The 23,022-nt window shown below is 56.8% G+C and overlaps 1 protein-coding gene across 6 annotated transcripts; it reads right to left on the bottom strand.

The window, feature by feature from the left end:
* Window positions 1-2,506: 2,506 nt before the first annotated feature.
* FKBP8 (FKBP prolyl isomerase 8) lies at window positions 2,507-20,179 on the bottom strand. Of its 6 annotated transcripts, none has more exons than XM_084614513.1 (10): window positions 20,105-20,179; window positions 16,176-16,346; window positions 15,145-15,467; window positions 13,304-13,473; window positions 12,383-12,471; window positions 11,592-11,809; window positions 10,698-10,870; window positions 10,470-10,547; window positions 4,538-4,675; window positions 2,507-3,835 (listed from the first exon to the last, which is right to left on the bottom strand). In XM_084614513.1, exons 3-10 carry the CDS (start codon window positions 15,440-15,442, stop codon window positions 3,749-3,751), a joined length of 1,251 nt encoding a protein of 416 aa, XP_084470639.1. In that variant the 5' UTR covers window positions 15,443-15,467; window positions 16,176-16,346; window positions 20,105-20,179; the 3' UTR covers window positions 2,507-3,748. The 6 variants fall into 6 exon arrangements, with proteins under 6 accessions (XP_084470639.1, XP_084470643.1, XP_084470638.1 ...); XM_084614517.1 differs by having other exon boundaries at window positions 16,225-16,346; XM_084614512.1 differs by lacking the exon at window positions 20,105-20,179 and adding an exon at window positions 20,000-20,098.
* Window positions 20,180-23,022: the final 2,843 nt, after the last annotated feature.

The raw sequence follows: 23,022 nt of genomic DNA, 5'->3' as shown, positions 1-23,022 counted from the left end.
GAGCAGGGCATCCTGGGGTCTGTCTACACTGCAATTAAAAACCCACGGCTGGCCTGTGCCAGCTCGCTTGGGCTCATGGGGCTTGGGCTAAGGGGCTGTTTAATAGTGGTGTAGACATCTGGGCTTGGGCTGGAGCCCAGGTTTTAGGCCCCTGCAAAGGGGGAGGGTCCCAGAGCTCAAAATCTCTGCACCACTATTAAACTGCCCCTTAGCCTGAACACTGTGAGCCCAAGTCAGCTGGCACAGGCCAGTTGCACGGGTCCAACTGCAGTGTAGATGGACCTTTGGAGGGCATCAAAACTGTAATCACAGCCTCTCAAAGAGCCAGCAGCCAAGTATGGGGGGAGGGGTTTCTACCCCTTTCTTTCAGGTGTTGCCACGTCTCTTGTACAGCATCACTTTAGTGTGCAGATGCCCTAGCCACTGCCCCAGACACGCATGGGCTCTGAGGCTTAGTTCTCGCCCTTCTCCTGCCCCAGCTGCGTTCACAGCCAACAGGTGGGAACCGAGCATCCGGCTCAGATCCCAGCTAACCCGTACTAGGCTGGTTTTTAGAACCCAGGTTCAGCTACTCACAGATGTAGGAGTCGCTCCAGGGGCCTGGGATGCGCTTCCCACCCTTGTGGCAATCTCCCGCAGCCCATGGCTGCAGGGGCAGGTCACAAACCTTGGTTGAATGGGGAGATTGAGGCTGTTTTCTTGAGAACTTTATTTTCCGGCTCCTCCCAGCTTCCCCCTGGCCGGGAAGGGAAAGCCTGGGCTTGTCCCCTCTGCCCACCAGCTGGCACCGTGTTTATTAAAGTGGAGCAGCAGCCACTTGGCGCCCAGTGTTCTGACCTATGGCAGAGAGCTCCGGCATCTGCAGTATTTCAGCCACAGGGGAGCCAGTGCCTGGGGGCAGCCTCAGGCCCAGCTGAAGGAACCCCCCTAATTCCCCACCCTGCTCACGCTCGCTGGGGTGGAGCAGCCCTAAGAACATCTGTTTCTCTAGACCCGTCAGCAGGTTTGGGCCCACCGAGAACACCTTTGGTTTCTGTGGCTGACGGTCTCCCGCCGGCAGTGGAGAAAGGACCAGGATCCGACTGAGCTCCAAGCTGCCAACTCTCATGGCACGTCTCCTGCCAGCTGCTGGAGTCCCTGAGGAGAGGCCCAGCTGCTTTCATTAAGAACACCAAGGAAGGGTCCAGTTCCCACAGGTCCAGAGAAAAGTTTGGTCAGGGGTGCAGGTAACAGCCCAGCAGCTCAGAAAGCAGCAAGCAAAGGAAGAGCCCAACCCTGACTCCCCTGCCTGTTCCCACTGCAGTGCGCTCTGCCTGCCTCGCAGCAGACACCCAAGTAGGGCTGCCAGCTGTGGAGAGGCTTTCAGGGGTGCTGGGGGTGGGGGGGGAACTCACTCAGCAGCTCCCCTAACAGGCATGGCCCATGTAGCACTCCCCATGGTCCCACCTGACGGGAGAGGAGCCCCAGAGGAAACAGTGCAGGGCTGCAGAGGCACCTGGCTGGAGACAAAGCTCTGCTCTGTGTACCGCAGGGCACAGATGCCCCTGGGCAGACTGAGGCTGGGGTGAATTGTGGCTCCACTGCCCAGCAACCTGGCCTGCAGGTGGACTTGGTTTCCTTGCACAGCAGCCGAGAGCCAGAGGGTAAATAGAGGGGCAGGTGCAAGAGTGTGACAGCAAATCCGAAACCCCTTCTAGAGGGCAAGGATGGAGAAGTGTCCGGGGCCACCTGCGTAGGGCCCAAGGCATGGTTCCCCCAGCTGCAGAAGCTGTGAGGTGCTGGACACGTCCTGCTCTCAGAGGTGTGGGCCCACAACTCAACCAGCAGCTCCGACCGTAGGTGCAACTGGCCATTCTCCCCGGCACCCCGAAGGCGTCTCCTGGGAAGGGCAGCCTGCCCCTGCCCCTTGACTGAAAGGGCCTTGGTGCTGGAGAAGGTTCCTGTTCCCCCCCCAAACACACAGTGGCTAGTTCTCTGCCAAATGCTTCCCCACCTCCGGGCCGAGCAGCGCTGTCCCTGCCTGTCCCACACCTTCAGCAGCAGCAAGAGTAAACATAGCTTCAGCCCCTCATTGCAACTTGAGCAACAGCCCGGGCAGCGCAGACCGCTCCCCCTGCCTCCGAGGGGCCAGCTCACAGGCCTGGGGGGGTGCTCACAATGCTGCTCAGCGCCCAGCCAGCTGTCCAGGGAAGCCGGGAAGCCAGGAAACCACCCTGCCCCTCATCAGCCACCACTGCTCAGAATCACCTTCTCGCTGCCTGGACTGTCTCTCGGTGCTGGCCCAAGGCAGATCTCCAGCCAGTGAAGAATAGGGTGCGCTGGAGGTCGGGGTGCTGCTCCCGGGACCTCGGTTACCTACCGGGGAAATTCTTTTGATGTTCTTTGCAGCCCTCAAGGGCCAAGACAGACAGCAGTGCACCCCAGCTCAAGGTATCAGCCCAAGGAGCACAAGAGCCCCCACACCTGGCCCTTGTCTGGCAAGGAAGAGGCCCAGCTCTGGAAAAGATGCAATTGAGACTTGTCCTTTTATTGGGGATTTTCACAGTTGATGGGGGGGTGGGAGAAGAGAGAGAATAGTACTTTGACTCCATAGCCACACAGCTGGTAGGACAGTGTAGACACACACAAGACATGGGCCCTGCTGCACAATGGGGAGGGAGGCAGAGGAACGGGGCTGGACAGAGCTACAGGCCATGGGGAAATACCCTCCCTAGGGGGACTGCAGAGACCAAACCCCTAGGAGACAGAGGGATGAAATGGACACGAGACACGCAGACATTTCACCCCTGCACCGTTCCTGCCACATGGTGCTTGGCAAGTGTGTGCATGAATGCTGAGGGGCAGGGTGCTCTCTTAGAGAGCCCCCACATCATCTGCTGGAGGGGCTGTGCTCTGCTGGCCGGCCCCACTGCTCGGGGATCCAGGGACAGGGCCAAGGCGCCACCTCCATCACCCAGGGAAACCTGGCACAGCGCATGGTGGCTGCAGTGGCACGAGAAGCTTTTACAACAGGAAAACAGAGGGTTCTAAGCCAGCCCTCGCTAGCTTTGCTGCAAGAGGCAGCTGAGGTTGTGGTACTGTGGCAAGCCAAGCTCATTTCACAATGGCACCCACGGGCTCCCAGTACCTAGGGGATGGGGTGCTGATTGCATGCCCTCCCCCACAGCTGCATGGAGAGCAGCCACTGCCATGGGCCCTGACCCTGCAGAACCAGAGTCATGGCCACACAAGCCCTGCCTGCTCTACCCTCCTCCAGAAACAGCTGCATCCCTTAACCTAGACTGGTTCTTAGGGGAGCCCCTTCCTGCCTGACCATCAGAAGGGGGCAGATGGTGCCAGCGGTGCACTAACTGTTCTGGTGCCAGGTCGCAGGTTCTGCCAGGGCAGGAGGATGAGGGACCAGCGGTCAATGCATGGAAATGCCAGGCTCTTCATCCCACACACACAGGGCTCGCCCACATCTCCACCTGGCCTGCCAGCCCTGCAGCCATGCCCCATCCTGCTGCAAAGGGGCTGCTGCAACTGCTGATCTCACGCGCTGGGGTGCCAGGCCCCTCTGGCAGAGAAAGTTGTTTCTGTGATAGACAATCAGTGGGTAACGGGGAGGGGAGCGATGCACAGAGCTCCGGCTCCTCTCTGGTGGGAGGAAATCAGACAGTCCGCGCTGGTGCAGGTCCGGAGGTGCCGGGGCAGCTGGTGGGGCAGACTGGGGCGCGGCCCAGCTCCTTGGGCCTCTCCACAGAGGACACTAGTTCCTTGCGGCTATGACAACAGACAAGGCCACGCCACCAAGCGCTACAGCTGTTGCACCAAAGAGCCACTTCCAGGGAATAGCCTGGAGGGGAAGGAAAGAGCCCAGGAACATTAGAGGAGAGCCCAAGGGACCCGGCAGAGCCAGCCGAGGGTGCTCCAGGGGCAGGCCACCCTTGACAGCGGATTCATTAGAACCCTGCTGGCCCTGAGGCCAGAAAGCAGCATGAGGAATCAGTCCTGTGCCTGCCACGTGGTGGGGGAAGGGGGTCAGGAACCCCCATCCCACGTTGGGGTGCAGGGAGGTTCCCTGCCCCAGGAGCATTTGAGCACAGCAGGGCCTGAGTGGCAGCCCTCTACCTGGCCAGGGGTGATGCCATCAGGTGGACAGATGGCATTGCAGCTCTCTAGGCTGCCGGATCAGGAGCCATGTCTCAGCCCCACCCGTGGCCTGCCAGCCACAGCAAGCAGGCATCTCTACCCTCTCCACCACGGATCCCTCCAGCTGGCAGCTCCAGATTCTGCTCAGAGCCTGGCACACAGAGGCCTTTCCCTAGCACGTGCTGGCTCTGTGCTGGCCAGGAGAGCCCCAGCAGGCTTCCTAGTGCTAGGAGAGGAGGCGACCCACAGCCCAGCACACGCGGGCACAGGCAGCTGGCTGCTCCCTTGCTGAGACCAACAGCAAGCATGGAACCACTCCGGAAGCATGAGCCATCTCAGCGCCCCCTCAGCACATTGTCGCTGCTTTCCCGGGCCCCTGCCCACCCCTGCATTCCCCACCACTCACCCGGGGCGACTTGGCTTTGCATGTTGCAGGGGTGCTGCTCGTGCTGGGGTTCCCCAGCATTTTCCTGTACATCGCGGTCTCCACATTCTTCTGCTCCGCATGTTTCTTCACCAACTTGGAGAGCTCCGCATGGATAGTCTGGGAGTGAGACAGCCAGGCATACCTGAGAAGCAGCCCCACTTCCCGCCTCCAGCCAGCTCCCAGCACAGACAGGGCAGAGAGGAAAGAGCAACACGACAGCCCTGCAAAGACACAGAGCCAGCAGCCCCTTGGAGCCGGGCTCTACCCTGCTGGGCTTCCGTGTCTCAGTTCCCCACCTTTGAGAGCCTCACGAGGGGGCGACAGGGCCTTGTATTTGCTCCAGCCCTGTAGCGGGTGAGATGCACCCTAGTGGTAGGTAATGAAGCCCTGCGGCTGGTCTCCCAGAGCCCCACCCTGGGGCAATGGGACCACAGCAAAGTCCTGTTACAATTCCCCCCACCCCCCTGCCACCAAACCAGATCCCTCCAGGAGCACATGGCTCAGCCTCAGGCCATCAGCCGCAACAGGCCCATCACAACCATTGGGGATGGTTCCTCAGCATGCCAGGAAAGGGCTGCTTGCCATGCCTGGCTGGGGCTGCTGGTCAGGGCAGGGATGTCCCCAGCAGAGGGGGGAACTCCAGCAAGGGCAGGACAACAGGAGGGTCCCGGGCAAAGCAGGTCCTGGGGCTTCCAGCCTCTTCCAAGGTAGAGCTGCAGCCAGCACCACAGCTGTGACGGTCATGCTTGGGCCTGCATTCCCGGCAGGTGCTGGGCACGGCGGCCTAGCCAGGTTGGCGTCCTGGACCGACGGCCTGATGTACCTTCCCCCGCAGAGACGGACGTGGTGAGCGAGTAGCCGTGGAGGCAAGTGGCTCAACACCCAACTGGCTTCATTCTTCCCAAAGGCAGGGTTGAATGGGCTAGAGTCAGTGGCGTGACCCTCCATAACCCAGAGAGTAACAGGGCAGCTCCCAGAGCCGCAGCACCCTGCCAGCTCCCACAGCAGGGAGCCTTTCCTGCACCAGTCAAGCGTCCAGGAGCGCTGCACACAAGCAGGCTGCTCCCCAGATCCCCGGGAGCCTCGTGACTGGCGTGGGGCCAGTGCGGACACAGCAGCAGAACCACTGCCCTGGCCCAAAAGGAAGGAAGGAAGGGCATACCAGAAAACCCCACATCCCCTGATGCAGCTGCCCCCCACATTCCTTCCCTGCAGGCTTCCAGAGCCGGCACAGCCAGCCGGGAAGGGATTGCAAGGGCACTGGAGCAATGAGCAAAGTTGAATGCAGACCCGCCACCCTGGGTCATGTGCGAGTTTGGAACAGGCCCCGAGGCAAGATACCCAGGTAGCCCTTGGGGTCAGAGCCTGGGAATCCCTTAGACCATCTGCGGTCTCCAACCTGAGGCACTCACAAGATCATTGCCCAGCCCTTGGCCCGAGGGGGGAAGAGATGCCTGGCCCAGAAAGCTTGAGCGTGTGTTGGGTAAAGCTTCCAGGACACCAGAGCCAACCCCAACCCTGCTCCCAGGTCCCACTAGTCTCTGTGCCCCCAGCCACGAGAGGGCTGGTCTCACGGCTGGTCGGCTTGGGAGGAGGGGAAAGTTGCCCAGGCTTGGCATAAACATGTCTAGGAGACACGTAGATCAGCATCAAGCGGGAGCGGAGCAGAGGCCAGCCCACCTCAGCCAGAGGAGGTGCACTACAGCATAGGGCTTTATGGGGAAGCGGGAGTGAAGGGAGGAGCGAGATGGGCGGGAGGGGAAAGACACACACTAGAAACCTCCCCCAACAGCTCTGCAGAGATGTAACTAACATCAGATTCCATCCTTCCTGGAAGCTGAGCCCACCTCTGCTCATCAGGTAACAGGGCCCGTCGGAAAGGGATGTTAGCTGGGTGAGGAGCCAAAGGCCACCTCACAGGAAGTGGTGCTGTATGCTGATTTCACAGCCACTGGGAAGCCTCGAGGTTTCACAAGAGGTGCAGGCTAGTCCCTGCGCAGCCTGGAACTGAGCTCCCTGCAGGCTAGTCCCTGCAGTCCTACCCTCTTAGAACAGAGCTAGGTCCATACAAGACAGGTTCGAGATCCATTTAGGGGCATTTTCCCAGCACCTTGGGCAGCGAGATGTCACTGTCTCAGCCCCACTCTCTGGGATACAGCAGTACTAGCCCCCGCCCCCACTGGCTGAGGATTCCTAGCAGCCACGAGCCAGCTCTCAAAGCCCACATCAGAGGAACCAAAACAGAGCTGAGTGCGGACAGGACGCGAACCCAGGGCCTGGAAAGACTCAGCTTCAAGCCTTTGCCCCTTGTGCAGTGGGACTGCGCCCTCTGCTGGGGGAAGCTGGATACTTGTCTCTACACAGTGGGAATCCCACGAAGCGTCTTTGTAAAGGCATATGGGCATGGTGAAGTTACCTAAAGGAGCCAAGTTCCTTGACTTCTGTTATTTATCCTGGGTGTTTCTAAGACTCAGCTAATTTAAAGGATCCAAGTTTGCTGTTCCCCACTGATGGGCTCTCCCCATGACTCCTCTCTTGTTTGGAGCAATGAGAAGTCAGGGCCTTCACGCCTTGGGTTCCTGTACGCTAGCCAAGCACTGCAGGGGAAAGGCTCTTCCTTTACAAGCGATGCAGAATTTCCAGTTTGTGCTTTTCATGGAAAGAGATTTAGGCTCTGGAAAGAGGAGCCTTTCCAAAACCAGCCTTTGGGGCCAAATTTAATCCGACCATTTCCAAAGTAATAAAAACCAGGGGCACCAGAGAGAAGATTGGATTCTGGACAGTGTATTTTTAAGATGCTTTTGAGAGTGAAATGCAACAAGTTAGCCCAGTGATTGCTGCTTGTCATAACCCCACAGGCTGTCTGCCAGGTCGGTTCTGTTAGGAGGGCATCACGTCCAATGGCTTTCATGGGAGTTGTGAGCCCATGAGGAATTCCTGGGTGCAGTCCCTTGCTGTGTAGCAGGACATCTCCAGAGCAAAACCTGCCCCTGTGGGGGCAGGAATTAGCCAGCACTGCCTTTTCACCAACCCTATTTGAAGAGTTAGAATCTGGAACCTCCACACAGGGGGTGGGAAGAGAAATGCTCAATATTGCTGTGTGCTTGGCTTGCACCTGATGAAAGGCGCCTGACTAACAACTCTGGGGAACTGAATGATCAGACACAAATGAACATGATTTGTTGGGGGAGAGTCAACATGGCTTTTGTAAAGGGAAATCATGTCTCACTAATCTACTAGAATTCTTTAAGGGGGTCACCATAAGCATGTGGAGAAGGGTGATCCAGTAGATACAGACTACTTGGGCTTTCCAAAAGCCTTTGACAAGGTTCCTCACCAAAGGCTCTTAAGCAAAGTAAGCTGTCGTGGTAAGAGGGAAGGTCCCCTCATGGATTGGTAACAGGTTAAAAGTCAGGAAACCAAGGGTAGGAATAAATGGTCAGTTTTCAGAATGGAGCGAGATAAATAGCAGAGTCCTCCAGGCATCTGTACTGGGACCAGGCCTATTCAGCATATTCATAAATGATCCGGGAAAAGGTGGCAAAGTTTGCAGAGGATACAAAATTACTCAAGACAGTTAAGTTGAAAGCTGACTCCGAAGAGCTACGAAGGGATCTCACAAAACTGGGTGACTGGGCAACAAAATGGCAGATGAAATTTATTGTTAATAAATGCGAAGTAATGCACATTGGAAAATAATCCCAGCTGTTCATACAAATGATGGGGTCTAAATTAGCTGATGAGGGGATGGAACAGTTTCCGTGTGAGGAGAGATTCAAAAGGCTGGGACTGTTCAGATGGGAAAAGAGACAACTAAGGAGTGGGGGAGAACATGAGAGAGGTCGATAAAATCGTGACGGGGTGAAGCAAGTGAACAAGAAAGCGTTATTTACCCTTCACTTAACAAGAACCAGGGGTCACCCAATGAAATTAATAGGCAGCAGGTTTAAAACAAACAGAAGTAAGTATTTCTTCACACAACGCGCAGTCACCCTGGGGAACTCGTTGCCAGGTGATGTTGTGAAGGGCAAAAGCTAAAAACAAATTAGCCAAGTTCCTGGAGGTCAGGTACCTCACTGGCTATGCAACCCTGGGCACTGGGTTACCCTAAAGTTCTGACTGTCAGAGGCTGGGACTGGACAACAGGGGATGGGTCACTCGATAATCGCCCTGTTCTGTTCATTCCCTCTAGGGCACCTGGCACTGACCACTGTGGGAAGACAGGACACTGGGCTAGACGGACCACGGGTCATGTTCAGACTCCTCTAAGCCACAGAGCAAGTGAAGCTACGTTCTGCAGCTCATGAAAAACAAGTCCTATGTAGAGTTGTGAGTTAGTTAACACCACTGCCCTCCAGACCCCTGAGCCTTTGCTCCTGGGAACTCTGACAGCCCAAAGGAGTGGCCAGGTCTCTGCTGGACAAGCAGCCCCTGTTGACATTCCTGATGCGCACAAGATGCTTCGGGGAGAGCTGGGATTGTGGCTGACCACATCGCTCGCATGCCATCATACTGGCTATCCCAGCCCCCAACTGGGCCAGCTCGTCTTTGGCCTCGTCCCTATGAAGAAAAGGCGCGTTCTTCCCTCAAGCGAACGCAAACCCAGTAACACCCTACGGAAACAAGGCAATTTGCTGCTTTCACACAAGTTAAACCTTAGGCTCTCCCTTCCATCTCCATCAGCCCCGGCACGGCTTTGACGCCATTCATACTAAGGAATTCTGCTACATGGCCAGCAATCACAGGGTGCGGTAAGGTCAGAGAGACAGGCTGACCATCCAGCCAGTCCATCTGATGGGCCTAGCTAGAAATCAAACCAGGTGGCACCTGACCTGCAAGGAAGCCAAATCCTTTTTGGACTTGCCTGGATGAGGAGAAGGGGGAGTTACCACCACCTCTCTTCCTAGCAGAGATGCTCCCTTTTACACTGTAGGCTCTTTGGGGCAGGGACCGTCATTCACTAAGTCTGTACAGCCTCTAGCACAATGAGCCCATCCTATCTGTGACCATTAGGTGCGACAGGGATATAAAGTTTAACACCACTGCAATGAAATGCCCACTGAGATGCCTTTTCATAGTCAGGGGCACTCACTGACAGACAGGGAGAGCTTGTCCCCAGAGCAAAGCCCTACTCTGCCCAGACGCATGAAGGATTTGTGTATTCTGCCCCCGGCCCACGATCCTCACTGCCATCCTGGGTATTTCCTGGCTGCCTCAGGGCTTCCACTCCTGCAGCAGGGCATTAACGGGCAGGAAATTCCCCACCCAGAGCTCATCTCGGCCCATGCGCTTAACTGGAGTCCAGCTCTTTGGGGCTGCTCCCAGAGCAGAGTCAGTCATGCTCTGAACTGCCAAGCAAGGAGCCAGGGCTTGATTTCCACCCCACCTCCTACAATGATGGCCCAAGACGCTGGAAGCTGCTGGGCTGGGATCATCAAAATGTAGAGGGTATTTTTAACAAAGGATTGGGCTGGAGGGGCACCTGCCTGCCATGGGCCTCGACCCTGGGGGCAAAGGAGGAAGGGGAAAAAGCAGAGACCCAGTAGATCCATTTTCCCATGCATAACCAGAGCGGGTTCAGTCCCTACACTATGCAGTGTGAACACACACCACATGGTACCATAGCAATCTGAGCCCACAGGAGACACTGAATGCCTTGCACGGGCCAGCAGAGCAGCGCTGACCTGCTCCCGAGGGTGCCAGCCAATCGGCCTCCCCACGCCGGGATGGCTGGCAACACGAACCCAGAGTCTCAGTGAAGTGATGCCACACGACCAGGAGCCTGGCGGCTCCGGCAGGTAAATTCTCAGCTGGTCGCTCACTTCCACTCCAGCAGGAAGAGGAGCCCACTAGCCAAGCCCAATGCGCCAGCAGCCCAGCCGGCAGGGCGGCAGCAAGCACACTAGCCTACCTTGTTTGACGGCTCCAGCTTCAAAGCGGCTTTGAGGAGGGGTATGGCCTCGCTGTACTCGCCTTGCTGCGCCAGCACCTGGAAGACAAGCCACAAAGCTGAGCAGAGAGGCCCCTGGCTGGCCCCCAGCAGACACGCTCCCGCCCAGGCCGCAAGAGGCCAGGGTCCATCCAACACTCCCGCTGCTAAGGGGAGGGGGCCTCGCACAGCTCAGAGCCCCACTCTTACCTTCCCCTTGCGGAAGAGGGCCTTGATGTTCTCTGGCTGGTGCTCCAGGACCTGGGTGCAGGATCTCAGGGCAGCCTCATAATGGTCCAGCTTGAGCTGAGAGGCTGCCAGGTTGTTGAGACATTTCACCTTCACCTCCAGCAGCTCAGCCTCCTCCTCTGGGCTGAAGAGGACTGCAGAGATCCCAGAGCCGAGTTACACCCGCAGTACAACTGCTTTCCAGCCCTGCTCCAGCTCCCTTCGGTTTGCATTGCAGGGAACCCACTTCCCTAGCCCGCAAGCCATGGAGGTGTCTAGACCTCACCTGGGCCACCAACAGCCCGAGAGGGTGATCCCTGGGGGAGCCCCAGTAGACTGCTGCTGGGCTCTGGGCAGGACAGAGAGGAGCCAGCCTCTGCCCCAAGGGGCTCACAGCCATGGACAGACCAACAGAGGGTGCCCGTGGCGACCAGGCTCTCAGAACCATGCTGGTATGGCTGCCCGCAGGGAATGCTGGGGGCAGAGCAGGTGTGCAATGAAGGAAGCAGGCTGTAAAGCCACCAAATGCAACTTTCCAAAAAAATCTCCCCCCGACACTGCAGAAGGGCCCCAGGCAAGGAGACATCTCAGAGGGCAACAGTTCCTGAGAGACACAGGCTGCCAGGAGACCCAGCTCCCGGGTGGGGGATTTCTTGGCTCAGGCGAGGAGACGCTGTTCGAAGAGCAGCGTGTCCCAGAGGGGCCAGCGTCACACACGAGGACGAGGAGGGCTGAGCCCTGAGGGCTGGGCACCATGGTGGCAGAGACGCCTCAGACATGCAGTAACTCCACTTCCCAGAGTCCTGCTGCCCCCAGAGAACAGCTGTGCAGGCAGGAGCAGGACTGGCTGACCCCAGGGCAAGGCAGGGCAGGTACCTTTGGAGCTGGAGTTGATGGTCTTCAGGGCGATGTCGTACGAGTTGATGGCCAGCACGTAGTCCGTCTGCTGGTAGTAGAAGTTCCCGCGCTCCCGCTTGCGATTGGCCAGCTGGATTTTCTCTCTCCCCCGGAGGAGCTCCAGGTCAGGAGCATCCTGCACGGCCAGCAGCTGCACTTCCAGGGTGAGGGCTGCGTGGGGCGGGATGTCGGGGCTCCTGCTCACATGATGGAGGAGACGCGATGGCACCTCTCCCAGGAGGAAGCACGGGCCCAGCCGAGGCTGCGGTGGCTCTGGGGTCAGCAACGCTATAGCTCTGCGGCAGAGCCACCTGGCGCCAGCTACTGCCCCCAAAACACCCACCGGCTGCGAAGGAGCCATGCAGATTCAGTGCTGGGGAAAGGGGCAGCCCGACAACTGACACACACAGAGGCAGCCAGACCAGGGAGGGCAGCAGAACAGACCCTGTTGCCAGCTATGCCTCATTCCTGCCCTGGAGAAATCCCACCCTTCCCCGAGGGGCAATGGGGCCCACTGACGCCTGGGCTTATCTACTGGGACTGCGGCTAGGGGGTGAACTGTGCTGGGGACATGTTGATGAGGAATCGCACTGAGACCAACGCCTCCTCTCTCTCTCCCCACGGCAGAGGCTCCAGCCTTTGGCCTCGCTGCTGCAGGCCAGGGGGCTATCCCGGCTAAGCCTCCTCTCCAAGGATCCTCCCCCCTCCCTTTGGTCCTGCTGCGGTTAGCCTCCCACAGCCTCCCCGCACGGTCCCAGGACCCCTCTCACCTGCCCTGCGGGCCGAAGCAGTACTTGGGATCTGACATGATCAAGGCAGTTTCTCCCATTTCCAGCAGCTGTGCACACAGGTCTAGGGCCTGCAGGGACCCAGAGTTCAGAGGGAGGTCAGTGGAGGGCGTTCTCTGCTCAGGAGCAGGTGGTCATGGATTCAAATCCCACAGCCAGACTTGGGCTCCTCCCCAGAGGGCTGCTGTAGTGCAGGCAAAGGGACTGTACTGCTGGACAGGTCATTAAACCAGCACAGGAGCAGCTCAGAGTGCAGGCCGGCTGCCAAGCAAACCAGAGCGAGCCTGGCACAATGCAGGAACAGAGCAGGGGCAGGACAAGAGGGCATCAGCCTATAGCCCCAGACTTGGGGCTCTGCTTCTGAACCACAGTGCTTGGCGCAGAGTGCCGGATCAGTCAGTCAACACAACCTGGTGCCTTCGAGCGAGGAAGGGAGCCCCGCTTCCCAGGTGGGCAAAGGAAGCACTCACATGCCTCCTGTAGGTCGCCAGGGGGACGCACTCCCTCCCCCACCTTCACTCTCTCCCCGAGTTCTTAGAGAATAAAGCCAGCTGCCAAATCCACCTGTCAGGATAAAGAAGAAATTCCCTGGGCCCCTCCTCCCCCGCATTGCCCCACATACAGCATTCCTCAGTTAGCCAGGTGCATTACGGAGATCACAAGGGAAAGAGACACCAGGTGTCTGCAGTCACTCGGGGCAGGCAGGATACCGGGACCAGAGGAAGCAGCCATCTGACCCACACCAGACCCTCTCACCCAAACATTCCCAGGTCCATGAACCAGGCTTTGCACACAGGCTGGGCTCCACCAGGCAGGTCAGCTGCTGTGCAGAGATTCTTCTCCTCCCCCACCCCAAACACCTCTCGCTCCAGAGCACACAGGCCTCAGCCCCCTCGCACCTACCTGCATGACGTCGCAGTCTCCCAGGGTGAAGGAAAGGCTGGGATTGTCCTCCACCACGCTGCCATCCTCCAGCATCACCTTGAGTCGGACGGTGACATCCTGGCCTTTGCGCGGCCGGCTCTCCACGCCTTGACCTGGCACCAGGGTCGTCTTCTTGAGTAAGCCACTCCCTGGGGAGAGAGATGGGAGCCAGAAGCACGTCACACCCAGCGGGAGATAGAAAGGCTGTCTTGGCTCATGCTGCCGATGTCCACTTGGGTTTAAAGAGGAGGTGGGGGTGGGGAGGCAGCCAAGTTGGCACATGCTCCCATGGCTCATGTTGACAAGAGCGTGGTGGCCCTGAAGAGCCACTGGATTCACAGCCCTGGGGAACAAAGGCTCCTGGATACAGACACCGAGGAGGGAGAACGGGACAAAGCAAACTCACCCCCAGCAACTACCACCAACCTGCTGCTATCCTGCCAGGGAGGGACGGGGCTAGAGACAAGAGTGAGGGTTCACACTCCATGGACTCTCTGCTGAGACGTTAGCTGGGGGATCCCCCGAAGAGCTGCCACTTACCTCTCTGGGGCAGGGGCTGCGTCTCGCTCAGCATTTTGTAGGTTCTAAGACCAGAAAGGACCATTGTGATCAGCTAGTCTGACCGCCCGGATAACACAGACCAGAAACCTGCCCCCTGTTCATTCTAGGGCAGCTCTTTGTATTTAACCATTGGGACAATTTACCGAGGGTCACAGGGGCGTCTCCATCACTGGCCATTTCTAAATCAAGACTGAATGTTTCTCTAACCGATCTGCTCTAGGGATTATAGGGGGGCAGGTCTCTAGCCTGTGCTCGCAGGGGGTCAGACTAGATGATCACAATGGGCCTTTCTGGTCTTGGGATCTATGAATCCTTTGGAAAAATCCAAATCTTGATTTTAAATTCGCCAGTGAACAAAAACCCACCTCGCCCCTTGGTAAATGAGTTAATGACTCTCACTGTTGAAAATTTACATCTTATTTCCAGTCTGAATTGGTCTGGCTTCAACTTCCAGCCCTTCAGGGGACGACATTAGCACAACTGGTTGACTATGCTGAAGAGCCCATCATCAGATCTCTGTTTCCCAGGTAGGGACTTACAGACGGACCAAGTCTTCCCTTAACCTTCTCTTTGTCACAACGAACAGACTGAGCTCCTGAGTCCCTCCTGGAGGGGCATGTCATCGAATCCTTTCAACAGCCTTGTGGCTTTTCTCTCAAAGCCCTCCAGTGTATCAACATCCTTCTTGAACTGTGGGCACCACCGCTGGACACAGGATTCCAGCCGCGGTCGCACTGGTGCCAAGTGCAGCGGTAACAACCTCTGTGCCCACTTGCCATCCCCCAGTTTGTGTCTCCCAGGATGGCATTAGCCCTTTTGGCCCCAGCATCTCAGCGGGTGCTCTCGTTCAGCAGATTAGCCACCATGGTCCCCAGATCATCTTCTTCTTGGGAAGCACTAGCATGCTCTGAATGCTGCAGCGATCCAAGTCAACAACCTACATGCCGCGGGGGGCTCGGCCAAGACCCTCCCAAATGAACACACCCCTGACTCACAGGAGACGCTGTAAACAAACTGCAATGATAGCTGACACCTGACCTGGGCACAGACAGGTGGCTCAGAGGCCAAAGGCTCCATAGCGAGGCATCTGCCACACCCTCGGGCCCCCTTTCCCACACCACTACGGCATCTCCTGAGCTGCTGCGGGGGGCACATAGGAGCCCTGACTTCAGCCTGTTTGCCCTCGCTGGGAGGAGGGAGAAGGGGAAGAGCTTGTGACAACAGGAAACAGCATGGCATCTTCCTACACAGGATCTTACCCAAGACATCAAGCCACTCCTCAGCTGCCTGGGGCATGTTGGAGACCTCCTCCGGGGCTTGCTCTGACCCAGGCATCTGGGTGTCATCTCTGGCTGGTGGGGCCCTTCCCGTCCCTATGTCCTCCAGAGGGGGGAGTTCACTCAGGTCATCGTCGTCATCCTCATCTAGGACTTCAAAGTCCTCCCCGCTGTCCAGCATGGAGGCGCTGGCCTTGGTGAGGCCCGGTGAGCTGAGATCGATGCTGGTGTCAGCCCAGTCAGGGGAGCCATCGGCTGGACCCTCCCCTCCAGAAGCCATTGCAGAGAGGTGAGGATCAAACTAACTAAGAAGTAAAGACAGAAGAGGATGTTTTGTTTGGGGTTTTTTCCCCGGGGAGAGGCGGGGGGCAGGGGGGAGAGTTTAGAAGAGCCGTAGTTTGAGATTCCAGAACTACCTTGAAATGGGGCCTTGGAACCCAGCTCCCTCCTCCCCCCAGCCCAGCAGCCCTTGGGGAAGTCAGCACTCACACTCTGATAAACAGTGATCACTCAGATACAGCCAGGGTCCAGGACCCTGAGCTACCGCGAGAGAGACTGCAAATGGAACAGAACCAAAGCACCTGAAATTGCTACTCCCTCACTGAAGCACAGTGGGGCACGTTTGCCCGTTGCTCCCCAGCCCCCATCCAGGCTGTTGTCTGGACTCTGGGTGCAAATTGACCGGCTATGTTGTAGCTTGCAGCGGCCTCTGGTCTTTGCCATGAGCTTCGCAGGGCTTCTCCTCCGGCTCTCAAAGCCAGAAGCCCGGCATGGAAGAGTTAATCTGAAGCCGATCCCAGGATCACTGCAACCACACGTTTCCCTAACTAGTTTCCATTTATAGCAAGACCTACGAGCTGGGCTCTGCTGGGAAATGAAGTCTAACATGGCGCAGCATGGGGAGGAATTAGGAACCATCAAGCTCACAGGCAGCAAAGAGCCTAACTGGCAGAGGGAAAATATTTCCTAGATACAGAGTCTACAGCCAGATGGGCGGCAGGCGAGCCTCTCACCAGGGTTTTAGAAAGGCCTGGCTGACAAACACCTGGCAGTGGAGATTACCCCAGCGCTGGAGGAACAGGCTGGGCTGTACCCTCAGGCAGGCTCTTGGTCTTCAGTCAAGGGGACAGTTCCAGAAGGCCACCCATTCGGCAAGGGGCTTCATTCCTCTTTTCCAAGGGTATCTTTAAATAAAATAAAATAAAATAAAATCAATTAAGAAAGCTTGAGGAGACTCTTGCAGAGTCTGCAATCCCCACCCAGCCCCCATTTGGGGATGTCTGGACCCGATACCAGAGCCACCCATACACTGTGCTGCTTTAGAGCCAAGTATTGCAAAATAATCCCTGGGAAGAGGCAAGCGAGTGATGCCGCCAAGAGTCCAAGGGCAGACAGATTATGTCAGCCCAGCTTCCCAGCCTGGCCTCACACTCAGAGGGTGGAGGACAAGCCAAGGCCTCAAAGAGAAACAACAGGAACCTTGTGTCTCCACCGCAGAGCCCACCGCTGCTCTGGGTACGGCAGAGAGCACTCCCAGCAACAAGGGAAACTTGTTCACAGCAAGAGCTCGGTCTGCAAGCAAACGCCATTTGCTGGAAGCTGTTTATTACACACAAAGAGCCACAAGTAGCTCGCTGAGGAAAAGGTACGGGCTGCTAAGAGCAAACACGCAAATAGATCAGCTCCCGGCCAGGGCAGGAGAAGGGCGAGGCACCCCCCTGCACTGGGGCAGCCAGCTCACAGACGGGACAGGAACACTCTGGCTAGCGTCAGACAACGCGAACCCAGCTCCACAGAGGATAGAGGAGAGCAGAGTGCCCATCAGCCTGGGCCGAGCAGGCAATGAACATGTAAGAGAACAGGAAGAGACTGGTCTGGTGACAGCTGATGGAGATCAGCTGCCTTAGCATTCTCCTCTGGAGTAGGTGTCAGCCTTGCTGCCAGCTAATTACAGAAGCGAAACCAAGGCTGGTCTTGGACACCAGCCCAGGACCACAAAAGAAGACCTATGACCTACACTTGGAACTGGAGATATCGAGGCAAATAACTGTGGGGGCCACGTTCAGCGGCCATAGAGGGACTGCTAACAGAGTCTGCAGCTCAAACACCCAGACAAGAGCTACAGTACAGTGCCTAGCACCTTGGGGCCCCAGCAGTGGAGTGAGCTCTGAGGCCCTAATGCAATACACGTGATAAAGGATACCGCTCAGAACGGTCCGCCCACCAGCTCAGAGCTCTAGGCTTGCTGGAGAGCATCCTTCTCCCCGTCTGGGTCCTTCCAGCCTCCTGGCTAACGCACCATCATGCGCCAAACAGCAATGCCTGGATCTAGCCATTTGTATCCACTACGGCAGGGGTTCTCAAACTGGGGGTGTGATCCCTCACGGGGTCACAAGGTAGTTACATGGAGGTCACGAGCTATCAGTTTTATGGGGCTGACAGCCCTGAGCCCCCATTAAATTAAATTGCCCCTGGCCCTGTTTTTAACTTACAAGGAGGGGTGATACTCAGAGGCTTGCTGTGTGAAAGGGGTCACCAATACAAAAAGTTTGAAAACCACTGCTCTACAGCAAGTGCACAGGCCAAAAAAGAGCCATATTTCAGGAAGTTACTCCTCAATGTCATGCCCACCCCCTCCAGTTATCAAAAGGGAAAGACTGGGGAGTTTTAAATAAAAGTTCTCTCTTCACCACTGCCACAGTTCGTTTCCCTTTCTCTCTCTTTGGGACTGGGAAAGATGCTCAGATCCATAGCAATGAGGACCAGGTGAGTAGCTAGATAGACGGGGGATAATAATCCTGATTGTCTCCCATCCTTAGTCCCTGGCCTGAAGAGTTTTACAGTGTAAATAACAGGCCCATCTCACACTACAAGTCTGAGCAGCACTCAGCACAAGGGGCCCTCTGGGAGCTACCACAGTAGAATAATGAAGATCAGGCCCATAAAAAACAAATAAATCCAGCCCAGTCAGCATCCCCTTCTGGTTCTCAGGCCCTTACTACTGGCCAGGCTCCTTGTGATCCCAATGCAACATGGGAGGTAAAGTTACACTCCCTCTAAATGTAACGGACATATTTCTGTTCACACTTGTCACTCTGATGAGTGTGCTCCCAGAACCCTGGGCCCTGAAAGGACGGGCACGACTGGGACAAGCCCAGGAGCTTCCCTTAACCAGTCACTGGCCAGGGAGACTCAGGGGTCTGGCAGGCCCAAGACACTTTGCTGCTGCATATGGCCTGAGTGAATTCATCCTTGCCTTAACCACTGCCTCGCCCCCCAACCCCCAGCCCATTGCCTGCTGGGCTTTGCCTCTCTCACTGCCAGTCCCTCCAGCCCAGGCTGCCAGCCCAGCTATGAGAGGGGCTGCAGCAGCATGCTGGGTCACCACAGGGAACGCATGCACCCAGCTGGGACACTTAGCAAACAACAGCCAAGTTAAAGGTTGTAGTCACCATGCCAAGGTACAAGTCCTTTAAGAGGCAGGACCCTAGCTACCCAGTCCCGCTTTCCTGGGCTCCTGCCCACATCACCCTGCCCCAAGTCACTCACCAAGGGGGAATTCAGAGTAAAGCCCCCAGCCAAGAGCATCATGGATTGGCACCCCGCAGGGAGAGCCCATCCAGAGACTCATGCCGCTCCAGTCTACAAAAAAGCACCAGAAGGCAGCCTAATTCTGTGAGCGCCACGATGCTCGGAGAACAGCCTGGATTTATGTGACAGCGTTTCCCAACGCCCCAACACCGCAGCATGGGGCAGGAAATCACATTTTCCCCTAGTAGGCGTTTCAGTGAGGGAGCGACACAAAGCCTCTGTGCGGGGCCCAGCCCTAATGGGCAACACCCGTAGGAGCCTTGGCCCAGCGAACAAGCCCGCAGGTATCCTCCCCTCCAGCAGTTGGCCTTTTCAGGCCCCGCTTCCCAGCAGGAGCCACCCACAGAAAGAGATGGCAGGACACAAGCACCAGACTTAACAGGAGTTCACCACTAACACGGTGAGAGCGATATGGTGACTGGACCCTTCAGCCTCCCCGAAACCCAGGGAGCAGCAACGGATGCCCCCGCCCTCCTCTGCCAAGCCACTGCAGGTCACACAGCTGCTCAGCGGGCGCCATGGGGGGACTGCCCCTTTGGAACCATCCCCCTCCACAGAGTCCTTCTGCGCACCCCGCTGCTGCTCCCGGGGCTCCCCCCGGGGCTCCCCCCGGACCTTCCTCCCCACCCCCGGACCTCCCGCTCCCGGACCTCCCTCCCCGCTCCGGGGGCTCCCCCCCACCCCTCCCCGCTCCCGGACCTCCCCCCCCCGCTCCGGGGGCTCCCCCCCACCCCTCCCCGCTCCCGGACCTCCCCCCCCCGCTCCGGGGGCTCCCCCCCACCCCTCCCCGCTCCCGGACCTCCCCCCCCGCTCCGGGGACTCCCCCCCACCCCCCCCCCGCTCCGGGGGCTCCCCCCCCCGGACCCCTCCCCCACCCCCGGACCTCCCGCTCCCGGACCTCCCGCTCCCGGGGCTTCCCCCCAGCCCTCCCCGCTCCCGGACCTCCCGCTCCCGGGGCTTCCCCCCAGCCCTCCCCGCTCCCGGACCTCCCTCCCCCCCCGCCCCTCCCCGCTCCCGGACCTACCTCCCCCCCCGCCCCTCCCCGCTCCCGGACCTCCCTCCCCCACCCCCGGACCTCCCCCGGACCTCCCGCTCCCGGACCTCCCCCCCCCGCTCCGCTCCGCTCCCGGGGCCCCCCCGCCGCTCTCAGCCCCCCGCGGGCCGGGGAAGCGGCTTGGCCCAGTCCCCCGGGCGCCCCTGCCCTTCACGGGCCCCTCGCCCCCCGTCGAGGCAGGGCCATCCCTACGCGGGCTAGCGAAGCGCGCCGGCCGCGCTCGGACACGGGCACCAGGCAGGGGCCGCCCCGCGAACCCCCCCGGCCAGCGCCGCCCCCACGAGCTCCGGCACCCACCTGGCCTTTGGGCTCAGCTGCTCCAGCCCCGCCCCCCGGCTCTCATTGGCTCCGCGGGCCTGCTCCAGGCCCGCCCGCGGCTCTCATTGGCTCCCCTGGGTGGGGAAGACTGCCGCTAAGTGGCCGGCTGCAACGCCCGTCTCGCCTGGATCGGCCTTTGCCCGGAGCCTTCTTAAAGGGGCCGCGGCCGGTGGGGCTGCGCGCAGGTGGGCTCAGCCCGGGCTGCCCCTGCTGGGGTGAGCGGGGGCTCTGGGTGGGTCCCCGGCGTGGGGCGGGGGAGGTCGTAGCAGCCCCCACTGCCATGCAGAAGGGGCAGCCAACAGGCCCCAGCATGCACGGCTGCACCCCAGCCCTGGGGAGATGGCGGGCCCCAGCATGCACGGCTGCACCCCAGCCCTGGGGAGATGGCGGGCCCCAGCATGCACGGCTGCACCCCAGCCCTGGGGAGATGGCGGGCCCCAGCATGCATTGCTCTGATCCAAGGTGGTAGCCACCCCATGGGGATGGCACAGCCCATGTGCCACTTGATGCTGGCAGTCTGGACTCTGCCTCTCCTTTGCAATTTGGACTGAGACAAAACCCCTCATTTTAATCCCTGGATTCTGTGTGGCTACACAGAGCTGGTGTCCCCGTCACTTTTGTGGCTGAAAGTTATCTACCTCCGAAATGCAGTCACTGCACCCTCATTCATGGTCTTTGTCACATGCTGCATCCCTGGGAGACCTGGCAGGTTGAGAGGTGTGATCAGGGCAGAGCACTGCAGTCCCTCTGCAGGTGGCATCTCTTTGTCAATGACACTATGTATGCGTGGCTGAACTCTGCGGGGAAGAGGGCGCATTCTGTCTTCCCCTGGCGTAAACCTCCAATCTTCCTCCCATGTGCTAATAGCTCAATAAGTTTCTACATTCATGGATACTTCCCTTCTTATGTACTGGGACCAGGATAGATGGTACCAGTCTTCGGGAATTCTCTTGTGCCGGTTTGATCACTCCGCTCATCCATTTTGTGCCTCACTCATGCAAGACTTTCACTAGGTCTGCCATCACTTCATCAGGTCCCTTTGCCTTCATTTCCTGGACCACACTTCTCACCTCCTCCTCTGTTAGGTCAGGCTCAGGCATCACATTAAGATCATATGTTGGTAACTCTGCCTTAAAAGGGGTTTGCCTATTTAAGAGACTCTCAAAGTATTGTTTCCAATTGTCCTTTCACTTGTTTGGGTGTTACTAGCTATCTCCCCTGACCATCATTTACCAATGGTATTAGAATACCACCCTCTTTCCCTTAGCCTTTCATATGGGTTATATCTCAAAATTAAATAACTATTGGATCTTACACATTTTTATCACAACATAGGGCACAAATCCTCCATCATACCCACTGACACCAGAGAAAGTATTTTTAAATTCATAGAAATCTGGGACTAGGTACCATGGTAGATACCTCCAGGAGATATACAAAGAACTTTCCCTAGAGTGTGTAAAGTTTGGTCCACTAACATCTGTCAGCAGGCAGCATTCTGAAATTGACACTGCAATATGAGAACCTAAAGGAAGAGATGAAGAAGTAAGCCCCAGTTCAGGAAACCATCCCTATTTGGGACAGCACTTGAACACATGCTTTACATGCACCTACAATTAATCACATGCTTCAGTGCTTTCTTTAATTGTGGCCCTAGACTACTCTGCTTTAATACTCATTTAACAAACAGAAGATCAACAGAGAAATTTGCGATTTAAACAAAATAAGGTCACCGTCCCTGTTAGGATGAGCAGATTAATTCTTCTCCATTATTCATATCACTTTCCTGCACACACAAAGGAGCAATATTCAGTGCAAGATTACTGATTTACCTCTAGGTTACATTTCAACCAGGAACTTGCTGTATTTTAATTTTTCTGTAAGAAAGGAAACATGATTTTTTCCGAGGGCAAAAGATCACCCATTTGTGACGTATGTCCAAGGTCACCAGATCACCACCTTGTGATTTTTTTTCCAAGTCATTTGACCACTGGTTCATATATATATATACATGTATCTATACACACCACTGGTTCGTATGGATATTTTTATATAAAAGGGACCTTACTGGACATGGGCAGGCCTTCATCCTCACCTTCTCTTCTTTATTTTCTGTCTGAGTCATGCAAACTTTTAAAATGACACCATCCACATCAAAATCTGAGGAGAAATGTTGAACATATTCAGAAATCCATTCACATGGCCTTGCAAAACTACCTAGAGATGCATAACTTTTTAAAACTGAAGTTGTTTTTAAGATTGCCAGGCCAGTAGTGAAAGAGGATGAAATTTCCTTTCCTTCTTATGGTCTGTGATGTTGCACACACACACACACTTTTGGTGTGAGTGAGATGGATGGAATTTCTATTAATGAAAGACTCTTGATTTAGATTATTAAGGGGAAAGGGTGCTAAATGAGGCCCTGATTTTAGAAAATCTGGAAGACAAGTGGAAAAGGAAGCAGCATTTCAGCTGGTCTGACTGTCTGTGCTGGCAACGTCTGCCTTGTCTGATTTATCGGTAACTTTGAGGCTTACTGCAAACTGAGAAAAAAGTGAAGCAATAATTTTCCTGAAAAAGCCCTGCAAGCTCTCGTATTTTTTCTGACAAATGAATCACCGAGACTTGGGGAACTTTTCTCTTGGTGATTTGTGCTGACAAAGAAGCTTGAAGTTGGACCAGTCTGTGCACTGACTGGACCTTATACGAAGTAGGAAAAAGTTGCTTTGATTTTATTCCAGTCCACTGGGCTCAACCTGTACGCTGCTCAGCCAATCTGTCTTTGATTTAGTTTCCTAGCAATGTACAAAAATGTACTGCTCCCAGAGAACCTTATAAATATTTCTCTGCCAGTGTAGTTACCCCAGAGCCCTTCTGGTCACATTAATCTTCTACAG

The sequence above is a fragment of the Lepidochelys olivacea genome (assembly GCF_965140295.1).
Source record: "Lepidochelys olivacea isolate rLepOli2 genome assembly, chromosome: 25".
NCBI classification, from domain to species: domain Eukaryota; kingdom Metazoa; phylum Chordata; order Testudines; family Cheloniidae; genus Lepidochelys; species Lepidochelys olivacea.
This window is presented reverse-complemented; position numbering and strand designations above follow the sequence as displayed.

What these genes read in the sequence shown, in the direction of transcription:
- FKBP8 (XM_084614513.1), bottom strand. Translation starts at nt 15,442, where the DNA reads ATGGCTTCTGGAGGGGAGGGTCCAGCCGATGGCTCCCCTGACTGGGCT. An exon ending in GGAGTGGCTTGATGTCTTGG is followed by an intron (nt 13,474 to 15,144) that starts GTAAGATCCTGT and finishes CTCTCTCCCCAG; the next exon opens with GGAGTGGCTTACTCAAGAAG. An exon ending in CCCTCTTCCGCAAGGGGAAG is followed by an intron (nt 10,548 to 10,697) that starts GTAAGAGTGGGG and finishes CTTGTCTTCCAG; the next exon opens with GTGCTGGCGCAGCAAGGCGA.